Below are 18,242 nucleotides of genomic sequence, written 5' to 3' on the forward strand. Positions count from 1 at the left end.
TAAGCTAGCCATGCGGGCGGCAGGGTGCTGGGGACGCAGCCCCGCCGCTCCTATTTCAACAGAGAAGAGTCACAATAAGAAAAACGTAAAGAGAATAGCAACAAACACACCAACCTAGATGAGAAAAGGCTCCCAAGGTCTCAACCTTACACAAAGAACTACAAGAAACTGGTTAAAGATGGGAGCAGGAGAGGTGGTCCTCCCCAAGGAAGAACACACCAATGGCTGTTCAGTGGCATTCAGCCCTGAAAACATACATAATGTTACTTGTATCATTATATGGACTCAACGGATTATAATATTACCAAGAAGGAGACTTCATAGAAAGAAAAGCACTTCTAGGACGAGTTTTTGAAGCCCTACTTTAGAATTGGAGAAGAGAATATTGAGAAGCTTATTAAAGAGACTAGAAGGAGCAGCCCTTGGATAGAAGGAAGAAATAATGGGTGTTGCCTACGCCATATGAGCAAAGTATTAAAGAGAGAAACTACATCAATGTTGTCTGCTGTCGCCCGAAATTTGCATTTTTATTGTAGTTTACAGCAGTCCAGGAGTAGTAAGGAGTCAGAGATGGGTAGTCATCCCCAACTTTGAACAGATTCTAAAACATTAAATCAATACCAAAGGGGTACTGAAACCAAAACCAAAACAGACAGAGCAATGGCAAACTCTCCAATGCTGCCACTGGGAGTATTGTAAATGCTGTCTCTTAGCCTTGGAGAGTGGAACACTGAACTGGTTATCCCTCTCCAATCTACAATGTCTGTTTCATAACTTGTAAAGAGGTCTTAAGAAAAACTGAAAGTCTCATCAGTCTACTATGGGAGAAAACAGTATCTTAAAACTTTTAAGAGGGATCTTTATTCAGCAAAATTATGCATAAAATATGGCATATATATGGCCAGTTATTCCAGAACACACAGTTTTCTTATTGACTTTACAATGTTTGTGCTTTTCTGTGTAGTGCCAGGTACCCTGTTAGGCACTATGAATTCCCAGGCATATGAGTTTTTCTTTGCCAAAGATATTAGAATGAAATGAGGCAAATAGAACACAGAAGAACCTGCCCATTAGTCCCTGTAGGATAACCCATGGATGTCTAATTCTAAAAGTGCCACTTAGTTCTCATTTAAGAGATACTGTTGGCAAAGCTCTGAATGATTTCACACATGTCTGTGCATGAACTTAACCGGTAGCAGTAATATCATCAGTTCTGTAAAACAGGGATCGATGTTCAAGAAAAGTGGGGAGGGCACACCTTCCCTTCCAAGGCAATCAATGTCATGAATTTGTCTTTGCGGTGTTAGCTGCCCTTAGATGTGAATCATGAGATCTGCTGGCCCATGTTCCGCCTCATGTGTCACTGCTCACAAGCCTCTCGGTCCTGGCCATGCACACATCTAACTATAGGGCTGTCAACAGCCATCTGATGAGCTACCTGAAAGAGGGCTGCCAGCCATTTTGTTTCATCCCAGAACATTCTTTCCCAGTGACACAGAGGGAAAGATAACCTAAGTGCCTGCCATCAGCCCCTAGATGGCAAATGTGACACTCTATTGTCTCCACCCTTGAGCTTCAAGCTGGGAGGCAAGAGAGAAGCTGTGGAGATAAAACAGCTAAGCCCCATCATTTTCAAGTTCTGAGTCTTTTTGGAGAGATGATTACTTTGTCAGAGAAGACCAGTGATGATGTGAACTCTAGAGATTGTCCTTGTTCAGGGACAGTCACTCAACACTACCGCCAGCTGAGCGTGACAAGAATAGCCGGTGCATGTGAGCTTCCTAGTGTGAAGGGATGCTGACATATAATACACCCTGGATGTTCATCATGTTTACCTTTAATGAAGGTTTGAGGCTGATGGTCACTGTTTCCAGAGCTGTAATCATTGGACATAGGGCCTTTTTTTATTGGCTTTGAGCTCTCTGGCACATGTACTCTGATTTTATTGACCATTGTTTGGCTGTATTAAAAGACTGAAATCTTTATATTTTTATCAGTTCCATCATTGTGATACTTAGAGACAGACAAGCATGAACTCAGATGTATTGCTAAGGTCAGTCTCTGGTGGCCAAGATCCAGTCTGGCATCACACTAAGGTGACTCTTTTAAACTTTGAGTCTGCTATTTACAAGATGTGTAGCACTAGGCAACTCATTTTACCTCTCTGTTATTGACCTGTTTATCAAATACGAAACATACTAACAAATGCCTCGTAAGGATGGAACTATCATCTCGTAGTGAATAGTCTCTATTATAAACTATATAATTGATAACATTGACTTTTGCGGTCCCTTTTGTCATTTTCTCTTTGCTACTTAGGATTAAACTGAGAGTTACCCATGAGCTACATGTTCCTCTTTTAAAAAATACTTTTATTCATTCTGTGAGAATACAGTGTATTTTTAACATCTTCAGCCCCCCTTCCCCCAGATTCACTCACTTGGTTATCCTTATTTTTTAAAAAACCCACTGAGACAAATTTGTGTTTCCTCTTATATTCCTGAGTGTAGGGTCATCTACTGGACTATGATTAACTGACTATGGGCCACACCCTTATAGAAAACTGACTCCCGTACCCCAGAAGTCACCCACCAACTGTCCATAACTCCTCAGTTAAGGATAGGGGCTCATGAACCTCTTTCTATTCCATACTGGGATGTTGAGTGGGTTGAATTTGTATGGTTCTTGTTCAGGCAGCTACAGCTTCTGTGAGTTCATCTGTACTGAAATCGTATCAGGTCATGAAGAGACTGTCTTTCTCTGGCCCTCCCAAAGCACTAGCTCTTACAATTTTTATGACCCCTCTTCTACAATAGTCCCTGGAGTATGAGCGGTTGTGACAAAGATGCTCCACACGGTGAAGATGTAAGTCACATAGCACATCCTGAGGAGTAAAACTGAAAGCTTGGGGGTGGTTGAGAAATTCAAAGGAAGATGATAACGGGCTCCACTCTGTGTGCAACCCTCTTCTTTAGAGAAGAGGCAAGAGGATGTAGAGATGAAAAATTCATGGAAGAAGGGCAGAATATCCAGAATAGAGTAAAATATGAGAATGGATAGCATTTGACAATAATATCTTAAAGACCATCTGGGCTTGATTTGTCTGGAAGACAAGGCAGTTGGAATGAGGGAGAGGGGAAGCTCACATGTGGGAACTAAAAGAGCCAGAGTTGGACTTGTTTGAGAGAAGACAGGGACCATTCTCACGGTCCTAAAGATTCTGTGTCCGGCGGACATATGAGTCACAGCTCTCACACATAAGGACAGAGTGTGGGTGATAAAGTTCTTATTGTCTGACTCAACCATTGCTGATGACCCCAAAAGCACTTGTTCCTCTTTCCTTTGTTTTTTTTTTCTTGGAAATAATAGGTGTGGTTATTTGTTCTTGCCTGAATGGTATCTGTTTTGATTCCTACCCCTCATTCAAAGAGGGAAAATTTATAGTTTTGTTCCAGGGAAATCAAAGTTGAAAATACGTTACTATGAAATCCTATAAATTTATACTGACACATAATCTGAGTTATTTTTCTATAAAAAATTCTCTTTCCTGAGGTAGATGAAATAACTGGCTGGGGGTGTTTTCTAGAAACTTACAGTCTTGATCAAGTTGAGCAAGACTTGGAAGGAAGAAAATGAGAAAGTAAACACAAAACAAACCAACAAAGGGAGAGAAGATTGGGTTCTCAGAATGGAATTCTCTAGTTTTGGATTTGAGAAGTGGATCATTCTCAACTGTGGCCAGAAAAGTTTATGATAGTGTCTGACTAAAGCGTGGTAGAAATAATTAGGTCCCCGTGTCACTTCAGACTCATTATGCACGTAAACTTTAAAGTGACTTGGGATGACAGCTAAAGTGAAGCAGGAAAATCCCACATGCTGACCTTTCACCCTCAGTTCCATTATTGCAGCATTAATGGATCTTGCCTCGTAAAACTTTGTATCTTCAGAGTAGCCTAGCAGAATGCTTTGTCATTGGAAGGGAGTCAATAACTGCATGCTGAACTCATGCAAATAACTTTGCTGGGCTTTCTGATTGTCCTTAAAAGCCAGATAAACGATTAGAGAAGTGACGAGGATGCTGGCAGCTTGCCAAAGATGCTTTAGAAGGTGGCAGTCATGTCCCCCAAGTGGAAAAGACTTTGCACGTGAGTAGGAGCGCAATGGTCTGAAGTTGGCATCCGGGTGTGTGAGAAGAATACAACCTTCTTGGGTGCTAGAAGCAAGATGTGCAAAAGTGTGCAGTCTCCAAGTAGGGGGATTTCTTTATAAATGATATCCCTGGATGGTATTTGGATGCAAGGAAGAACAACACAACAATGAAAGAGAGACAAGTTAGTGGAGGGAAGAGTACAGACTAGTGCAGGAACTGGATAAATTAGGAAAGGCTGGAGACCGGAGAGATTTCTGATCTGTATTTTATTAGTAAAAGAAATGGCTCATACCATTACTCAAAATGGAATTTGGTGCAAAAGTTTGAGCACCGAGAACTTGATGCCTCCAGATGTCTGCCTGTGCAAAGTCTTTGCAGATAATGGCTGCTGCGTGGAGTTTCAAAAGCAGGTCCAGGCAGCCGCGCCAGCTGCTGTCTACAGCCAGGTCAGCGCTGAGCATATGGCTCTAAACAGAAGGGAAAGGAGTGAAGTATGACGGGGGCTGGAAGTCCCACACGCATCTGCAAGTCACCCACACTGCCTGCCTGGGCATGGTTTGGTGTAAGACTGCTTTTTCAGCAACTGGGTGTTTAACCAAATGGTTATTCAGGTTGGATTTGTTTAATCCATTTACTTTCTTCGCATCCTGTGTTATAAGAGTGTGTGTGCATGTATGTAGGAGGAAAATTTCTGAGGACCAAGAGACCCTAAGGCAGCCAGAACAAGGTCAAATTACAGGGATTTATATACATTAGAGTGGAAAGGAATGAAAAATTGGGCATTGTTAAGAAGCCCCTGAAGACCAAGATTAAAAGAGTAGATTTGCCTAATTTTACTGCTTATGGAAAATCTGCTCTATAACCACTTTCCTACTTTTTTCAAATACCTATTTGGGGGTTGTTTGTTTTATACCAGTGAAATGTGTGTAGATAGGAGATAGTTAACTATGTTTTCAGTGCAGGCTGTAATTAGCATTTTTCATGAAAGCATTAGGCAGTTGGAAGACCATCTCCTATATTACAGAGCATTTAACTTCTATGACCCCTTCTTCCCAAAGCAAGTAACCTCTTAGTCATTTTGACAATTGAGTCTGTTACCCTGCGGCCAGTGTCCTTCAGAAAGATCACACCACTTCTGGCTTATATACAGTCTAGAGGGAAAAGCCACCTGGGGGAAATTTTTATTCTCTCTAGAGAATTCACTGAGCCCATATTTAAATAGCAGTGATATTCTGAAGTGTTTTTCTTTCCACTCAGTAAAAATGAAGATCATAAAGTCTGACTTCACTGTTCGGTGTCATAAATTGATGACAGACTCAATTTGATAATAGACAGTAACATTTCAGTGATGCAATGTAACTCTCTTTACATTTCCGAGTCTCCTCCGCATTCCCCTCCAGCTTGTGCCTATTCACACTGCCCTGTAGCCCCTCACCTATCTCAGGTTACCATCTATAGACATCTGCTACTAGTGACCATGTTCACATTCCTCAGGGGAAGACTTCTTTTCTCAATTGGACTCAGAGTAAAAAAGTTCACCTTGATCTAATGTGTCTTTCCAGCTCTCTAAGAGAAACTGAGACCTAGGAGACTTGAGGGAAAGATAAAGGAGCTAATGGCAAAATGGATGCTCTACTCTGTTGGAGGGGGCTGCTTGTTCATCCCAGCCACCCAGAATCGAAATAACACAGAAACTGTATTAATTAAATCACTCCTTGGCCCATTAGCTCTAGCTGCTTATTGGCTAACTCTTACATCTTAATTTAACCCACCTCCATTAATCTGTGCATCACCACGAGGTCGGTGTCTCTGCATGTCTGTCTTCAGCGGAGGTTCCGTGGCTTCTCTCTGACTCCTCCTCCTTTCTCCCAGCATTCAGTTTAGTCTTTCCTGCATAGCTCTGTTCTACCCTATCAGGCCAAGCCAGTTTCTTTATTCATTAGCCAATAAAAGCAACACATAGACAAGAGGGCCTCCCACACCACTACTTTCTACTGGGTTCTAGTTTGGCTACAGCTAAAAATCTTTCTGACGTTGGAAATCCAAAGTCAAGAGAAATATATGGGAGAGAGACTGTAACTGCCAGATGGAAGAGCAGAGATGAAAGATGGGAAAGGAAAATGTTTCAACCAGAGGGAGAGTTCTACATGAAATGTTATATTATTGTCAATGGAGGTATGCATCCATTGCACAACCATTGGCAAGAACAGTGCCATATTAATCTCTGGAATTTCAGGAGGGTTGCTTTGGTGAATCCTATATATGGGGAAGTCCTGCTGGAGAATCCAGACACATTTTTCTGCTTGGATTTCAATTCCTCTTTCCTGTTTGGATCTCCAGACTCTGCCAACCTTCTTTTCCTACAAAATTCATTTTCTGTATAAAATTTACTTTCTGTGTCCTTTGCCATCTTTAATTTCTCTTCTTCAGCATGTGAACTTCATTTATTCACTCCCTATTAACCATACATGCTACCTCTTCCTCAACCCAACATGAACTTTCTCTCCACTCATCTTGTCCACTCTGATTGCTTCTGTATTTTCTGTTCCCTTCAGCAACATCCTAACTGTGCCCTTCACTTTTGAAAAGATGTCTTTGACTTATTTGTAAATTCACTCAGATTGTGAAGTTTTATCTTCATATAGATCATACATGCCAGAAGTGAAGTGCATGATATATGGGGGGTGTATGTATATATGTGTTATTATATCTCCTATTGTGTATGTGTGTCTATTCCATGATCAGGTTAAGTATCTTTTATCTAATCAACATGCTTAGTACCAGAAGTGTTTTGGATTTCAATTATTTTTTTTAACATATGATTTAACATATCATATCTTGGGGGAATAGATCCAAACTTAAGCATGCACTTTAACTAATTATGTGTAAATGTTACACAGGAATGGGATGATGTATTCTAGGTGGGTATGAGGCTGCCCCACCCCTCACACTCTCTGTGTCTTCTCTTGGCAGGAGGATGAAGTGGTACTCCAGTGCATAGCAAACATCCACAAGGAGCAGCGGAAGTTCTGCCTGGCAGCTGAGGGCCTTGGGAATCGCCTGTGCTTCTTGGAACCCACCTCAGAAGCCAAGGTGAGATCAAGGGCCTGTCCCATACCTTCTCCTGCTGGCTTCCCATGTAATCATCTAGGATAAGCATTTCTTGGAGAGGGTGACAAAGGAGAAATTTGAGATGATGCACTTGTTTTTCCAAGGGTAAATTTAAAATAGGCAGATTTAAAATATGCCTCCATCAGCCCAGGAAGCGCTGACATCAGATCCCAGAGCTGATAAAAAATAAGAGAGGGGAGGTGTGTTTATCTGTCAGAGTTCTCTAGAATACCAGAGAAGCCTGGAGCTGCCAGCGCTGCCTGGGTTGGGGATCTCTTGGTACTTCTAGGTTGCTGTCTTGGACATTGTTAATTTTTAGAAATCTGGGTCCATGTTCAGTACTCTGAGCTGTCATTATATAGCTACAGGGACTCTCGGCTGTTTGAGCCTGTGGTTTACAGTTAGCACAGTTTTGATTGGATTGAGATTGTTGCAGCTGCCTGCTGTGATCCAACAGTAGTGAGGGCCATTTGCTCTGATACCTTGCCTGCATGGAGACATGTAATCTCATGTCTATTGAGCTGAGCTTTCCCCGCAACATGTCCCAGTATGCTCAGGATTTTGAAAGCACGTTTCAGTCTTGTCAAAACCTGTATGGTCAGAGTTCTCCAGAACAATAAAGCGAGGAGCTCAGATGGGTGGGTGAGGAGTTAGAGATTAGCTTGAAGAAATCGTTCACAGTCCATGGGACTCTGGGTGAGCCTCCAGGCTGTAGCAGCAGAGGCTTTTCTCTGGGAAGCCTCAGGGGCAGTGAGCAAGGCATAGCCAATGACCTTTACTTAAAGTTAACTGACTACAGATGTTCATTCCAGCTAGAAAATGACCACGCTACTTGATTAAATGGGTCAGGGAGTAAAGGTTCCTGCCATTAGATCTGACAACCCGAGTTCAGTTCCCAGGACTCATATGGTGGGAAGGACAGAACTGGTTCCTGCAAATCGTCCTCTGATGGCATTCATGAGTCCCTTGCCTCAACACACAAAAATAAAAGTAAAAAATATTTTGATTTAATGACTATACTCTGAGCTAGCCAACACGCAACCTGTTATTATATCTCCTAAGGTCAGTTTTTCTTACAGGACCTATTTTTAATTTTAAAAAATGGATTGCCCACCTACCAGCTTGCCACTTTTCACAGGGACATACGCAACACAGGCACAGTTTAGATTTGGCCAAATTCTGGAAGACCGGGGACACAGGATTAACGGATCTATCTCTCAGAGCTCCTTGTTCACATCAGTGCTCTGCCAGCTCCACATGTCAGTTGCTGTTTTCTGAGGACAGACATTGGCCAGCATCTACAGGGCAGAGTCCTATTGAGATAAATGGTAGAGAAAAGAGGTAAAGGGGATTTTCGTCTTTTCAAAGTTCTTCAACTCGATTTCCTTGAGACTTTCTCACATTTGCTTATGTTGTAAGAGATTTTTTTTATTCCCACTAGTTGTAAATAATGTGAAGATTATCAGAATAGAAGGCAAGGTAATAATTGTCTATCATTAGCTTGTCACGTGATCACAGACCAATCACTCAACTTTGCATTTTATTTTCCTTCTTCTAAATCGGATGCAATGTGGTGTGGTACCAAGAGTGTTGATGAGTGATGGAGCAATTCTTCCACAGTGGAGCATGTGACAATGGTTCTGCAAACAGGCTGTGATTGGGATATAGAGTTTGAATCCTGTCTCCACCACTCACTAGTCAATCCAATCTGATCTCTCTGAGTTGAGTTTTCTCATCAGTTTACTAGGAGTTTCACTGTCATTTACCTTGTAAGATGGTCTCAGGTTGAAATGGTTTACTACTTGTTCAGGACCTCATTCTTACCCTGTCTACTATAGTAACACAGTCATTGTTATTATGACTTCATATTCAATAAGATGATTAATTGAAAGTAAGTGTCTTAACCTATAACATGAGAATAACCAAAATTCAGAGGAACCACAGAAATTCAAGAGCAACAATATTCACAAAACACGAAGTACTTAACTCATCGAACAGTAGCTAGAGCTGAAAACAATGCCAAGAATAGCATTTATATTAGTTTCTTTTCTGTTGCTATAACAAATACCAGGACAGTAAGCAATTGTGGAAGGGTTTGTTGGCTTAAGGCTCCAGAGGGGGGAGAACCTGTTATGGTGGGGATGCATGCAGCAAAAGCTGGTGTGGCAGCAGGAGCAGGAAGCTGAGAGGTCATCTCTTCAGTCATAAACACAAAGCAAAGGCAAAGCTGTGACTCCCCAAAGCTGGCCTCAGCAATGTCCTTTATCTAGCACGGCTCCACCTTCTAAAGGCTCTTCCACCTCCCCAAAGAGCTCCACTAGGATCAGCTCTGGACCAAGGGTTAAACATGAGGGTTAGGGTACATTTCACTTCAGCACTGTTGCCCCTTTTGGAAGCACACAGCCTGATTTTGTGTGGCAGAAAGAAAGATTGTGGATTAGCCGCTGGATTTATAAAATCAGTTAAAGCCTTAGACTAAACTTGACTTAATTATGAATTTTCATAATTCTCTGGTTCTGTACATGTGATGGTATTTAAAATAGTCAAACCTAAGTCAGATAAGTGGGGAAAACCACACTTTGTGACCTAAGAATGCTTGTATCCTCCGAATAGAAAACTGTCGAGATCACTCATTAATGCAGTTGGAGGTAAGAAAACACCCTCCCTAGCTCCCATGTGAATAAATGATTATTCTTATCTTGATTTCGTTCTATATTTGAGATAATGACTGAAAAATCATCAAGATACAGCATATTATGCATATCTCTCCTGTCAAAACTCTTCTCCAGCTTGTCCCTGTCATATGCTCATCTGTACTCAATGTGCATGCTTTATGTATTTGTCTTTAATAGTTCAACCTCTTATCAAATGTCAAGTAATCTTCACAGATTCCTTTAAATCATATATGTGGTTTTATTGGTTTAGCTTCCTAGAATAATTATTCGGGCTCAGAATTCACAGTATCTGGGGGTATGAATAATGACTAGGAACTGTTTTCCTGCGAGGACACCTCACTTGTTACAGTGACATTTCCACTATCATTGTGTGTCTTATGTATGTAGCATGAGGGAATATGAGGGAAATATTCACTGAGTTTTTCTGGGTGGGAAGAAACAGGGCAAGTTCATGGAAAAGGTAGAGTGGACATTCAGAATTTCCTATCACCATTCTGGAGAGCAACCTGAGAGATGACCCCATTTTCTAGGAACTTCATTCTGTCCTGAAATCAAATATGACTATGTACACCTTTCTGTCCACCTCTCCCTCTTCTTTTCACTCAATTGGCCCTCTTATCCCCACCACCTCATTTCCCAAACACTTCTGCTCTTTTAAAGTTCTTGGAAGATAATGTAGGTCATGCAGCGAGGTGAGAGGCTGTGCTCCCCAAAATGGCACTGAGAATGAAGAGCAGATATCAAACACAATTCTCCTCTGCCACCTACGAGTCAGCCAGGGCCCTTGAGGATTGCTAGCCCAGGATATTTTGAGCCAGTTGACACTCAGAGGGATAAAACTGAGATGAACTCCAGGGGAAAGAAACACTTCAGAGCGAGAACTGAGATAGGCTATTCAAAGATAGTCTCCGTGTGTGAGTTCTGAAAAACGAGAGAACTTATGGGAGCATAGGAAGAGAAGGAACAAAAGTGAGACCCTCAGCACATGATACAGATGTGAGACTCACCTAACATCCAGGAGAGCTTTCGTGGCTGATGCCCGCGTGCCATTGCTGTGATGGGCTCCAAATCTGCTGGTTTTGACAGATAGGAGCATAGCCACTTAGCTGCCCTTTCAAATAAGCACAGGCCCAGGAATTAAAGGGAACTTGCTTGTAGGGATGACTCAGAACCATAAGCAGAAACCAGGAAAAAAGAAAAAGAAATGTTTGTTTTTTATTTTCTCAATAATACCAAATGTTTTATTTACTGTGATTTTAAGGTAAAGTTTTGCTTTCTTTGGCACTAGGATTTTAGTGACTTTTTTTTTCTAATCCTTCATGTCATATTGTATCAGATTGGTTCCATAGGGCTCTTGAGGACTAATCTTTGATACTGCTTAACATTCAATCTTATAAGACACTTTGACTCTTTTTCTCAGAAGGACATAGGACCAGAATTGCATCCTGCCATCTTGGAAGTTTCAGTCACTACTCTTCTGTAGATACCCTTGTAGCAATGCAGGTCAAGGGATAGCATAACTCACCCTGGGTTACTGTTCAGGATGCAAGAGAAGAGATCCATGGCAGGAGAGAGCTACAGTGATTTAAAGCCTGGTTCATCAAAGGAGCCGATAGATCTTGTAGCAACTCCACACACACAATGGGCATCGCTAGCAAGAGTCCCTACAAATAAGAAGAGAAATTACAAAGATGGGGCCTCCCATATGATCTTGATCATCTTCACAGTCCAGATGCAGTCTGTCCATTGGGATCACTTCCATAAAAGGAGTTCCCCTGGCACACCAGTTTTATCAGATTGCCGCAGGAACATAACTAGAGGTTACCTCGGGGTCAAATGAATGAGAATAGATTCCCCACAGCAATTCACTGGCAACAATTATACAAATACTATCCTCTTTTCAGATTTGTCTAGACTCTTAATTCTTTTAATACCTCTCCAGCAACCTGCTCCAAGATCGTACAAACTTTATAAAATACTATCAAAAAGAGAACCTTTGTTCCAAATGTGGGAACCTTTATTTTACTGATTTTTTGGTTAGAAAACTAAAATTAGTGGTATTGAAGTAATTTAACAATGAACTCTCAGAATTCAGTAGCATGTCTCTTGATAACTTGGGCTTTTGATATATAAAAGAGAGCTTCCACTTGCTTGGTAGACGAGTACTCACTCATTACCTGACTCACTACAGTAAATTTAAATGAAAACTTACCATTAGCATCTAATTTTTAAATAAAAAATGTTGATAATTTTGATTATTGGTATTGTTTTTACTTCTTGTTTATGGAGGTAAAAATAAAACAGAATGGAATGGAACAGAACAAAACAGAAAAGAATGCAGTCATTCCTGGAAAGTTGTATATACTCTCAAGACCCAAAAACCAAGCTGTTGGGCAGAGATTATTATGTAGATGATGCAAACTAAGATACAATGCTCAGCCAAAGTTAACGTTGTTTTCTGTTATTTTATTAATCATTAGCTTTGAAATATTTTTCTATTTACTGCTAAGAAATAAATTATGAAAAAATTGTAGTCAGAGGTACAGCCTGAAGCTGTATACTGTCTTTGAATTATTACTTATGTTTCTGCAATATTCTCAGTGGCCCTAAGAGTTTATGAAACATTAAATGAGTATATGTATTTTCATAAAACTCCCTTGTCATGTAATCTTAAGCACCTCATGAGTGGAGATTTCGATTTTTTCTAATAGTAATCAGACATCCTGTGTGGAAATGATCCCCCTTACCGAAGTGATGTCAACTGCTTAATCTTTACAACTCTGCAAATCATTGTTCCACCAAAGAAAAGCAAGTATATGAATTTAAATGGAGTTCAGTGACTTCCTAAAGATTATTCATCCTAAATTTCTAAATTTAAATCATTGTCTAATTTCTATAGTATTAAAAAATAAAGAGTATCAAGATCCAAGTTACCTAAAAATAAAGAAGAACCTGCATCACTGCTCATCATAGACAGATGTCAAGAACACCTGGGCACACCTTCATACCCCCCCTAAGCCATTCTACATCTGCCCTATGAATTTCTGGCATTCCAAAGTTAGAAACATGTATGTTCGCTCAATAAAGAAGGACCTGTTAATGTGCAAAGACTGTAGAAAAGCACATGAAACAATGTTAAAATTTTTTATTGATAACTTTTTCAGTGCAAATGAAATGGTGGTGGATTTTCTTCAAGTGAAGCCTATAAAGGGAAATGAGGAAAATATTAGGTGTCTCTGTATTAGGATACAGACATAGACATGGTGAGATGTGCATGCGTATATGAGTGAGGGGAGTTCCAAACATCTACCACACTGAGTTATCTAGTCTACTTGTTCTGTTTTCCACCAGTCTATGAGCTCAGAAAGCAAGGATTTCACCAAGCATCATCGTAAGCTGTTATAAGGAGAGGGCCCCTTGTTTGTCCCAGATGCCCGGCTAGCTTACACCTGAAATAACCACACAGAAACTGTATTAATTAAAACACTGCTTGGTCATTAGCTCTAACTTCTTATTGGTTAGCTCTTACGTATTAGTTTAACCCATCTCCATTAATCTGTGTATTGCCACGTGGCAGTGGCTTACCAGAGATTCTAACCAGCATCCATCTCAGTCGGAGGATCCATGGCTTCCCTGACTCTGCCCTTCTTCCTTCCAGCATTCAGTTCTGTTTTCTCTGCCTACCTAAGTTCCACCTTATCAACTAGGCCAAGGCAGTTTCTTTATTCATTAACCAATGAAAGCAACACAAAAACCCCGCCTACCTAAGTTCTGCCCTATCAACTAGGCCAAGGCAGTTTCTTTATTCATTAACCAATGAAAGCAACACACAAACGGAAGGAACTTCTACACTGGTAAGTGAACCTAGTTCTAGAGCCAAATGATCTCGGCTGGCAATTCTAGTTCACTGCTTACTAGCTCTTGGGCTGGGGCAAATGACCACTTCTTTCTGCTCCTGCCTCCTAAATTTTTAGCTGTAAGTGTCTCATGGGAAGGGACCTTTATGTACTGTTGGTACAAAGTCAGTGTAGAGGTTCCTAAAATTAGGAAGAATACAGCTGTCATATGACTCAGATACACCATTCTGTACATATATACACAGCACAATTAAGTTTCACCATAGAGATAATTGGACTTCCATGTGTATTGCTGTACTCTGTGAGATCACAAAGAAATGGAACTAGTTCCGATGTCTATCAGCTGTTGGGTGAATAAAGAAAATATGGTACATATACACAATAGTATTTTATCCTTCGATGAGGAAAGTTGAAGCTGTGACATCTCTAGGAAAAAAGAGATTATGTTAAGTGCTTTAAAAAGACAAATATAGAGCTCAATAAAAATTAATAAAAAATATCTTATAAAAAGACAAATATCATCATATTTGTTTCATATAGGCTCTCTAAATAGCGAAATATACAGATACAGACTTCATTAGTGTTTTTTAACTTAGCCATTCTGACAGGTATATGATGGTATCTCAGTGTCATTTTGATTTGAATGTCCCTGATAGCTAAGGATGTTGAACAATTCTTTAAGTGTATTATGGCTATTTGAGATTCTTTTTGCTGAGAATTCTCTATTCAAATCTGTACCACTTTATTTAAAAATAGAATTATTTGGTATTTTGATGTCTAGCTTCTTGAGTTCTCTGTGTATTTTGGAGATCAACCCATCTCTCAGATGAGAGGTTAGAGAAGATCTTTTCCTATACTGTAGGCTGCTGATTTGTCTTATTGACAGTGTCCTTTGCCTTATAGAAGAATTTCAGTTTCAGGAGGTACTAATTTCTATTTTAGTGTCTGTGCTACTAATGTTATATTCAGGAAGTTGTCTTCTGCGCCAATGTGTTCAGGGATACTTCCCACTTTCTCTTCTGTCAGATTCAGTGTAACTGGGTTTATGTTGAGGTCTTTGATCCACTTGAACTTGAGTATTGTGCAGGGCAATAGATATGGATCTATTTGCATTCTTTTCTATGTTGCAATCCAGTTATGCCAGCACCATTTGTTGAAGATGCTTTCTTTTAGTCTATTGTATATTTTTTACTTCTTTGTCAAAAATCAGGTGTTAATAGGTGTGTAGATTTATGTTAGGGTCTTTGATTCAATTCCGTTAATCCATGTGTCTGTTTTTATGCTAATACAAAACTATTTTTATTATTATAGCTCTATAGTAGAGCTTGAAGTCAGGGATGGTGATACCTCTGAAAATTCCTTTATTGTACAGAATTGTTTTGGCTATCCTGGGTTTTTGTTTTTCCCATATGAATGTAGGTATTGTTCTTTCAAGATCTGTGAAGAATTGTATTGGGATTTTGATGCAGATTGCATTAAATCTGTAGATTACTTTTAGTAAGATTACCATTTTTACTGTGTTAATCCTACCTATCCAAGATCATGGGAGTCTTTCCATTTTTTTGGTATTGTTATATAATGCTTTTATTATGTTTTGGTATATTCCTTGTATCCCTGATCTCTCCAAGACCTTTATCATAAAGGGGTGTTAGATTTTGTCAAAGGTGTTTTCAACATTCACTGAGATGATCATGTGGATTTTTTCTTCTCAATTTGTTTATATGGTGAATTACATTGACAAATTTTTGTATGTTGAACTATTTCTGTATCTCTGAAATGAAGCCTACTTGATCATGGTGAATGATTTTTTTATGTGTTCTTGGATTTGGTTTGCTAGTATTTTACTGAGTATTTTTCATTAATATTTATGAAGGAGATTGGTCTGTAATTATCTTTCTTTGTTGCATCTTTGTGTGGTTGTGTACCAGGGTAACTGTAGCCTCATAAAAAGAATTTGCTCATGTTCCTTATTTCCTATTATGTGAAACAATCTGAGGAGTATTGGTACTCCAAGAGTTGGTTCTTTAACAAAATCAACAGGATAGACAACCCATTATCCAAACAACCCAAAAGCCAGAGAGAGAATATTCAATTTACCAAAAGCAGAAATGAAAAAGGAGAAATAACAACAGACACTGAGGAAATGCAGAGAATCATTAGGGCATTCTTCAAATCCTGTACTCCACAAAACTGGAAAGTATAAAAGAAATGGACAGTTTTCTAGAGAGAAACCACTTACCAAAATTAAATCGAGACCAGATAATTTAAATAGACCTATAATTCCGAAGGAAATAGAAACAGTCATTACAAGTCTCCCAAACAAACAAGCAAAAATATCTTAAGACCAGATGATTTCAGCACAGAATTCTACCAGAATTTCAAAGAGAAGACATTTTTAAAGAGCAAAATGAATTGGTGGGGTGTGGGTTTTAATTGATACTGTTTCCTCATCCCAATGTACTCAGAAAACTTATTATGTAGATGTTCAATCTTTGCATTTTATTAGGACTCACTTTAGTTCAATACATTGTCTGTTTTGGTGACTCTCCCAGGGGCACTTACCCAACTGTATTCTGAAGCTCTTGGACAAAGTGTCCTATGAATGCCAAGTTGACTCACCCTTTGTTTAAATAATGGCATATCAAAACTGAATTTGATCATCTTGTTCTTAAATTACTGCAAAGCACTGTGAAAACCTCAATTAGTGATTTTTGTCTCCTTTCAGAAGTTCTATCTCTTTTATTATAGCCATTAGAGTTCATATATATATGGAATTTTTGCAAGTTTATTGGTAAATTTTCTTACCAAATACTCATATTTATCCTTGGTCATTTAGTACTTTGATTGAAATCAATATAGTTAAAAAGCATTTTTGTTCTTACAATTAGCATTTTTCATTTTCCCTTACTTTGTTTCCATTATGCTTCTGTCTTTATATGATAGTATTTAAAATGTATCCTTATAAACAGTCTTGCTTGTCATTTAAAAAAATCTCTTGTTTTAAGAGCATGTCAATCCATTTACATTAACTGTAATAAGCAGAGCTACAGTTCTTCCTGTATCAGAGTGTTAAGATTGCAGGTGTATGATACCTTGTTAGTTCTACATCTTTATGTATAGGTTTTGAGTAGTTCCTTTAAGAACTAAAATATAAATTCTTAGTTAGTCATAGTCTCCCTTCTGTCAAAAAGTCTCTGAAAAAAGTCCTTTGAGCTGTTGCTAGTTATGTTATTTCCATATGTGATAAGATGTCATATCCTATATTCTTATTATAGACAGTTGTCTTTTCAAGAAGCAACAAAAGAGAGAAAGTCTTTATATCAGCATAATTACATTTTCAGTGCTTTTCATCCTTTTCTCTGTGTCTAGACTTCTATTTGGCAACATTTTTCCTTGAGTTTGAAGGAATTCTGTATTTCTCGTGCTGCAGTTGGCTGAAAACAAAGTCGCCCACATTGTGTTCCACAGAAAAGCTCTTCATTTTGTCCTTACTTTTAAGGGCTTTTTTCTGAGGATATAAAGTCCTGGCTTCACTTTATTTTCTTCCAGTGCTTTATAGATGATCGTTCATGGTCCTCTGTTCTCTGCTGCTCCTGATGAGAAGTTTGCTGTCGTTTTTAATACCATTCTTATGTCTAATAACTCTTGTTCTCTACAAGATTTCACTATCTATCTTTGTTTTTTTTTTCCTTTAGCAATTTGAAAAATTTATTTATCACTGTATTTATCCTACTCGATGTTTCTGAATTTCATGGTTCTCTCTGTTGTTTTATTTCATCGGCTTTGGAATTGGGGGAGCATTTTGGCTTTGAATACTTCATCTGATATTCATACCCTCTCATTCTGAAATCAATGACTTACAAGTCAGGTTGTTGTATTTTTTTGTTTCACACTCACTGTCCATCTGCTAATCCTTTACCTATTTTAACTTATGGTTTAGTCTGAATATTTCCTATTGGCTTATTTTATGTTTCTTAGTTGTCTTCTCATTGTAAATATTATGCCTTTAAGTAAAAATTTTTCTTTTAGATAATTTTATTTTAAATGAAAATTTTTGATATTTACTTTATTTTATGTCTGGGTTTTTTTTCCCTGCAAGGCCAGAAGAAGGCATCAGATCCCCTGTAACTGGAGTTACATATGGTTGTGAGCCACTTTGTGAGTGGTGCTGGAAATCAAACTCAAGTCCTTTGGAAGCCCTGTCAGTGCTCCTCATTGCTGATCTATCACTCTACCCCTCATTTTAAAATGTTATTTTAAAGTGCTGCATGTTCTCCTGAGATTTGTCATTCACTTGCCATTCCCAATTTACTCTTATAATAACTATTTAAGGCCTTTGAATCTTAGTTTAATAACTCTTTCTGATGTTTGTCTGATTTTTCTCATCTCTCATTCAGTGCTCTCTCTCTCTCTCTCTCTCTCTCTCTCTCTCTCTCTCTCTCTCTCACA

General features: G+C 39.1%; 1 protein-coding gene across 1 annotated transcript in view; it reads left to right on the forward strand.

Moving 5' to 3' along the window:
* The window catches only part of Ryr3 (ryanodine receptor 3), a 571,876-nt gene that overhangs the window by 177,891 nt on the left and 375,743 nt on the right, over nt 1-18,242 (forward strand). The window contains exon 2 of the mRNA XM_026787730.1: nt 7,124-7,243. Coding sequence (XP_026643531.1) covers nt 7,124-7,243 — 120 coding nt within the window. The remainder of the gene's footprint in view (nt 1-7,123; nt 7,244-18,242) is intronic.

This window comes from Microtus ochrogaster (assembly GCF_000317375.1).
Source record: "Microtus ochrogaster isolate Prairie Vole_2 chromosome 14 unlocalized genomic scaffold, MicOch1.0 chr14_random_1, whole genome shotgun sequence".
Taxonomy (NCBI): Eukaryota; Metazoa; Chordata; class Mammalia; order Rodentia; family Cricetidae; genus Microtus; species Microtus ochrogaster.